The sequence below is a fragment of the Malus sylvestris genome, chromosome 3, assembly GCF_916048215.2.
Source record: "Malus sylvestris chromosome 3, drMalSylv7.2, whole genome shotgun sequence".
Classification (NCBI taxonomy): domain Eukaryota; kingdom Viridiplantae; phylum Streptophyta; class Magnoliopsida; order Rosales; family Rosaceae; genus Malus; species Malus sylvestris.
This window is the reverse complement of record NC_062262.1, coordinates 27,595,271-27,602,423: the sequence shown is the minus strand read 5'-3', so window position 1 is coordinate 27,602,423 and position 7,153 is coordinate 27,595,271. Positions and strand designations below refer to the sequence as shown.

General features: G+C 35.4%; 1 protein-coding gene across 1 annotated transcript; it reads left to right on the top strand.

Annotated features, from left to right (window-relative positions):
* The first annotated feature begins 1,029 nt into the window (after positions 1-1,029).
* On the top strand, positions 1,030-2,839 carry LOC126614249 (uncharacterized). The gene is made up of 4 exons (XM_050281828.1): positions 1,030-1,102; positions 1,225-1,361; positions 1,540-1,582; positions 2,351-2,839. Exons 2-4 carry the CDS (start codon positions 1,231-1,233, stop codon positions 2,696-2,698), a joined length of 522 nt encoding a protein of 173 aa, XP_050137785.1. The 5' UTR covers positions 1,030-1,102; positions 1,225-1,230; the 3' UTR covers positions 2,699-2,839.
* Positions 2,840-7,153: the final 4,314 nt, after the last annotated feature.

The following is a 7,153-nucleotide window of genomic DNA, read 5'->3' as shown; positions in this document are numbered from 1 at the left end:
CATAGATTACATTATGAAATCTAACAACTATATGTTGTAAATTGCAGACTCACACATGTACATGCCAAAAAAGGGAGGCAGTTTTAGTAGTTGCAGTATTGAGCTTCCCCAATGGTGTTGACATTATATATACAGAAGCTTGGTAAATACATGTAATTAAGCCCTCTTGATTTTTGAAGTCTTTGTTGATGAGCTTCGGTCTTTGCATATCTTATACCATGTATGGTGTTTAGGCTACAACGTTTGTAACCCTTATTCCATTGTTTAATGGTATGTAGTTTTTAGTTTTATGTGCGTTGGATTCGCTTGATTGGAAATGGAAGTATATTTGCCAAAAAATCGGCTAGCACTTTTCGCAACAGAAATGTGGGGATATTTTTGTTGCAATATTTATTCTAAAAATGCCGCACCATATTGGGAGAAATCTCATTAGGGGCCTAATATGGTCTCCTATCACTTATAGATTGTTTGGAAATCCAACTGGGATTTGGAATATTAACTTCTCATATCTTGTGCCCACTAAGGTTTAGTGAATTTGAGTAGGGCAAAGGGGTTTTTTATTCTATTTGAACTTAATTTAAGGAAGTATAGATGCATAAGGGTTCCTAGTAGGCTTATTAGGGGCGGATTCTATAGTGTTTTGTACTGTGTATAAGTAAGGGTCTATATTAGCTTCTTATGAAATAATACTCTCCATTCGGTATCGTAATTTGATGTTTTTTGGGTAAAATATCATAACCAACAACCTCACCCTCCCTCATTACTGCAATGCTGAACAACGTTTGGCTGCCAGTATTGTAATGCTATATATATAATTTCAAATTTAGAGAGAAATCAATGAGAATATTGTACCTGGACAAAATTTTTTAGGTAAAACATCCATCAATTATCTGGCCAAATAAATTAGGTCTCACTAGATTATATTCCTTTTCTGGTTAAGCTATCAGTTGACCACAATCATTTTGCACCTGAGGCCGCCCACTTTTATAAGAGTGGCAGCAAACACCTTGTCCCAAAACCCTAAGTAAGTACCTTTCTCCTTGGTTGGAGGAAGCCTGGAAACAGATCTACTCAGTTTCGCTCACCGTTATCATCTCCAAGCGTATGTCATGTATTTCATAACCACTTCATTATTATTTTCTTCAAGTTTAATTTTTTTATGTCAAGTTTTTAGGTTTAAACTCATGGATTCATGTTTTCTTTGGTGTATGCAAGTTATTACAGTTGAAAATGGCTGCAAGGAGAAACACTAAACACACTCCTATTCCAAGCACCGAAGCTGATGAGTATCTCAAAAATCTAAATTATTCTGCGAAATTTAAAGCAACAACATCAGATCATGAGGTCCAACGCGTTTTGAAGTAAGTTTCCTTGCACTAAGCTAGAGATCAAGAAAGAGACGCACATATCTATGTATACTATATGTATATAGGCTTAGCTTGGTTGTTCACTTTTCTAGGTACTTTTTTGGGGTTTAGTTTGATGTCATTATTTATCACCATGATTTCTAATGGATTTTAGAGTTTTTGTTTTCTTCAGCTTCATGAAAGTGTGTGAAGCTTCAAGCAGTGGTACTCCTAAGGTAGAGGCTTACAGCGATTCAGGGTTAAACCTTTGGGTCGATTTAAAGGTATTAAGTAAATTTTAAAACAAAAAAAAATTGAATAAATTTTAACAAAAACTAAAATACTGGGGTTTGTGATACATCGTTTTATGCACGAGTAATGTCATTTAAGCATACAAGACTTACCTCATTGTTCGCATACTCTCTTATTTATGTGTGTCTATAGGAGCACTCACATTTTCTAGAGAGTATATATTAGCAATCAAGTTTTATTTTATTTTGTGACTGAATAATATTACTAATTATATTGTTGAGGTCACATTACTACAGTTGGTAGAGCATACCCAACTTGTAGTTTCTCAAATGGGGTGGATCTGTGGCACTACTTTTTGTTACATAGTTTTTTACATATGTTTTGGACACAAACATTTTAGATTGTTAAAATACATTATGAATCAGGCCCTACAAAAATGTGTGTCAAAAATTGTGTCAAAAAAATGGTGCCACGAATCAGGCCCCGTTCTCAAAATTAATTAGCAAAATAAATAAATAATAATAACACTAACATTACTGTTTATATATTTGTGGTATATATTCATGTTTCCTTTTGCAATTTGACCACTTCAATGGGAATATGAAGAGTTTGACAATCTCATCAAATTAACTGTGTACCGTTACCATCATTTTGTATTCTCGTTATATTCAAGTTCCATTTTACTTTGAGCTTTTGTTTGTTTTCGTTTTGTTTTACTTAACTCAATATTCAACCTTTTGGCTAATTTTCAGATAAATAGCACTCCAAAAGATGATTTAGATGAAGGGGACTTGCCTCAACCTACTGCGCCCCGTCAAAGGTCACCACCACAATATGATTTAGATCTTAACGACTTGCCACAACACACTGTGACACCGCAATGCTCATCAATGCAATATGATTTAGAACATAGGGTCTTGCTTCAATCTACTGCATCAACTCAAGGTTCAATACCAAAGTATGATTTCGATCTTAACGAATTGCCTCAACCCACTGCATCCCCTCAAGGTTCACCAGCACAAGTTAAACTCTCAGATTTGAGGTCCCATCAAGACTCACATGTTGAAGAATGTAAGAATATCCCAAGTGGGATAAATTGAAAAAATATAATATAATTTGATATATGATAATGAATGATTCTATATCTCTGTTTTTTATTTTTTTTTAATACTAGTCATAATTGTACTGAAGTCTCTTGTAATAAAATTCTACATGTCGTGTTGTGCAAGTAGTAAAATGAATGTTAAAGACTATATGAGTGTCATTTGTGGTGGGTCATTACCCATCTCTTTGATTTTTGGCCCTCTCAAGACTCATCCATATCACAAGTCCAACTCACCGATTTTGGTTCACATACACTTGTGGGAAGCAACTGATCAGTTGAACACAATCAAAATCACTGAACTTGCATCTTACGCTATGCAAGAGCTCTCGACACTGGCTTTGGTCTGAGATCCTCTTTGGAAAGTTGCCAAAGAAAGCATTAATACTGAAATTATAAGTGATGTCAAGTATATACGACTACATAAGGCAATTAAATCTTAGGACCCGTGGATATCCTATTTTAAAAATTTATCATTTCTAAAACCATTTCTTAAGAACAATTGTTTTTGAGATCCAAAAACTTATTTGGCATAAGATTTTAAAAAATAAATAAATCTTAACAATTTAAAAAGAAAAGGAAAAAACTTCAACCTACAACAACTCCATAGTGGAGTCGGGAAAATTCAACAGGGGAAAGAGATATGAAGACAGAGGGTCAGAGTTAGAAGAGGGAGAAAAAGGTGGGAGGGAGAGAGAGAGAGAGAGAGAGTAACATATTAGAGGAGGGAGAGAGAGGAGAGCAAGAGTGAGAAGAAAGAAAGAGAGGAGAGAGAAAGGATAGAGTAGAAAAAGAGGGTGAGGAGAAATAGATAAGACAAAGAGAGATATAAGAGTTAGATTTAAAAATTCTCAAAACTCACTTTTGTTATTTTTAAGAAGTAAGTTATTTTTTAAGTCAATCTTGAATTCAATCTTCAAAAAAATTCTCGCAAATAGGAAAGGGGTGTGATATCCACATACCCATTTTTACATCTCACACACTCTTCTAATTTTCGGCCGTCAAATCGGATGAATTGAAAAAGATCAACGGACATAAATTAACAAAGAGTGTGTGAGAAATAAAAAGGGATGTGTGGATAGCACACCCCATAGGAAATCATGACCTAAATCTCAAAAATTAGTTTTCAGTTTAAAAAGTTGAATTAAAATAGAATAACAAACGTGTTATTAAATTCTCCTAGTTTTGGACATTAAACCAAAGGAATTTGTACCAAATCGTATTAGTTCTGAATCATCACGAGAAACTGAGTATTTCTATATGAGGCTATTTAGTATTATAGAACTCCTAATGGGTTTGGTGTGTTCTCCCTTTACAAGATTTCATCCAGCAACACATTAATAAACTTGATATCTATGTAAATGGCTTTCGAACTTGATTCCTCACCAACCTTGGCCAATCCAAAGTTAGATATCTTTGGGAAATAAGAAATTTATCTTCTCTAAGAAAAGTACTAGAAAACTATATATAATATATTACTATTTTATTATCTACTAAGTTAAATAAGATAGTCAATATCAGGCTAGAACCCAAAATGTGCTCACCTATGACGAATATGGGTCAGCCCGACTCGTTACGTACTACTATAACCTAATTTTTTTGAAAAAGTACCTCTAAAATGGAATTAATAAAGTTTAATGTTGTTTGTGCACATCACACAATTTGTATTCGACTTATGTGCTTATATTGTACTATTTTATGTGCTAAAGATCATGGAAATGGATGATTCACATATAACAATTACCATGCTAAGAAACTATTTAACTTTTCTTTCAATAATATTTCTAAACAGAAAAAAGAAAGTTTATATAGGGTAAGTTAATGACTTATGAGCTTGTATGTTTGAGCATTAGGGTTAGTTATGTTGATAATCTATCAAGCACTATGCCATTTTCTCTCTTTTCTAGTGTCTCCGCGCTTTGAATAAGGATTTGATTAAATGAATTTCATGAAAAGGTGCACATGAAGAAATCGATATTACTTTAGTTCCCCCATTTCAAATAGGATTGAAAACATTTCTTCATCCTCGCATTCATCTCATTATATGATGAGGGATTTGGGTCTGAGATGAACTCTTCAACAGTAATCCTGCCTTCAAGCATGCTCACAACTGAAGGTATGGTAGGCCTAAGTTTTGAAGTGGCATTAGAGTAGGGGACAACCGCATTGATTGTAACCATCATCTATTCTTTGTTGAAGTTTGAGCCCAACCTTGGATCCACTAAGTTCATCAAATTCCCATCCGATTTTAGTACATGTGCCTTAAAACATGAAAGGAACAAAAGAAAATTAAGTTTTTTATCTTTAGAAATAACTGAGAGAACTTTGATAAAAAAAAAAGAATATAAAAACCTTCTATCTAGCTTGTAAACAGCATCAACGAAATCAAAATTGAAGTTCAATTAGGAAAGTTACCCAGTCAAGAATATAAAAGCCTTATGTGTTTATCTATTAACTTCAGTTCTTCTCACTAATAACCTCCAGTATAGTAATTCCAAAGCTATAAACATCTGCTTTATCAATCAGACAACCCCAAATTGCACTTTGCAGTGCATACTTCCATTGCAAATTAAATCATGAAATAATGCAATCGTCTACCTTAAGAAAAAAAATTATTTACCACTAAGATTAAAAAAACAGGGTGTTTTCTTCTAATTGAAAGTTTCACATCAATACAATAGTTATACAGATATATTGTAGTACAACTACATGGAAAAGACAAACATAAGAAAATAAATTAACATAGAGACTTACAAAGTTCTAGCAATGCAGGAGCTTATGTGTTTTTAACCTCTTCATCAAGCTTGGCCAATCCAAAGTCAAATATCTTTGAGTTAAGATTTTCATCAAGCAACACATTAGTAGCCTTGATATCTCTGTGAATGGCCTTTGTTGATGCACAAAACCGGAGGTCTTGGAACAACGTAAATCCGATCGTGAATCTGCAAGAAATGTAAAAAACATAAGATGTATCGTGGTTTACCCCAAGGTTTGGGCTACGTCCACACTAATTATGTATTTATCTGTTTGTGAGGGAGAGAGATGGAGAGAGCTTCTGAGGGTGAGAGAGCCCTTCCATGGCCTAAGAAATTGGCATCTCCTAATTGTGAGGGTGAGAAGTCCTTTTATATAATAAGGGCTCCTCGCTTATTACATATTTGCCCCTTACTTTATTACATAATTACATTTAAATCCTCCGAGTATTTATACGAGATCTAAATACGGTGGCCCTAAATATGGTATAAACAGTAATCCCCCAAGTCTTCAGTTAAGAGAGTCTTTTGGCTGGAGACTTAAAATTCAGTCCATGTGTGGGCCGAAGTAACTAGATGGCGTTTGGCACTGATACTCGACATGAGGTGGTGCCCAATCTGAAATGATGCTCAACTAGAAGTAGCACATGTTGCGAGGCTACTCGGCTTGTGGCTTATGTTGCCTTGGTTGGCTTGGCTTGTGGCGTTGATGGTGAGGGAGTCCCTTTTATAGAATAAGGGCTTGTTCCTCCATACATAAATGATGGGCTATAGTTGATGCTCGCGGCGAGGCGATTGCTCAGTAGCGGCGATACTCTCTAATGATGGTGAGGGAGTCTCTTTTATAGAATAAGGGCTCGTTCCTCAATACATAAGTGATAGGTTAAGAGTGATGCTCGCGGCGAGGCGGTTGCTCAGCTGGCGGTGATGCTCTCTAATGATGGTGAGGGAGTCCCTTTTATAAAATAAGGGTTCGCTCCTCAGTACATGAATAATGGGTGCTTTCTAACAAAAGTGAGGGAGTTCCTTTTATAAAATAAGGGCTCGCTCCTCAATACATAAATAATGGGCTAAGTCCCCCAAGTATTTTTCATGAGGCCCAGTTGAGGCCCAATAAATGGTGTATAGTGTAGTCCCCCAAGTCTTCAGTCAATAGAGTCTGTTGGCTGGAGACTTCATATTGAATCCATGTATGGGCCGAAGTGGCGGTTGTTCGGATGCGGTATTTGTATACCCTGCACTAAAGCTTTGTAGGTGAAGCTTTGCAAGTGAAGCTTTGAGGCTGGAGCTCTGTAAATGAAGCTTTTGAAGCTAGAGCTCTGTAAATGAAGCTTTTGAAGCTAGAGCTTTTGTAAATGAAGCTTTTGAAGCTGGAGCTCTGTAAATGAAGCTTTTGAAGCTGGAGCTTTTGTAAATGAAGCTTTTGAAGCTGATTGACGTGAGTGATGAAGCTTTTGAAGCTAGAGCTTTTGTAAATGAAGCTTTTGAAGCTAGAGCTTTTGTAAATGAAGCTTTTGAAGCTGGAGCTCTGTACATGAAGCTTTTAAAGCTGGAGCTTTTGTAAATGAAGCTTTTGAAGCTGATTGACATAAGTGATGCTCATGAATGTTTATGTCGATTGTTATGAGTGATGCTCATTGATTTTGACATGAGTGATGCTCATGAATGTTGATATGAGTGATACTCAAGAATGTTTATGT

Bases quoted from the DNA above. Each gene is read 5' to 3' on its own strand.
- LOC126614249 (XM_050281828.1), top strand. From the start codon at position 1,231: ATGGCTGCAAGGAGAAACACTAAACACACTCCTATTCCAAGCACCGAA. The intron at 1,362-1,539 runs GTAAGTTTCCTT...TGTTTTCTTCAG, and splicing joins GAGGTCCAACGCGTTTTGAA to CTTCATGAAAGTGTGTGAAG. The intron at 1,583-2,350 runs GTAGAGGCTTAC...GCTAATTTTCAG, and splicing joins CAAGCAGTGGTACTCCTAAG to ATAAATAGCACTCCAAAAGA.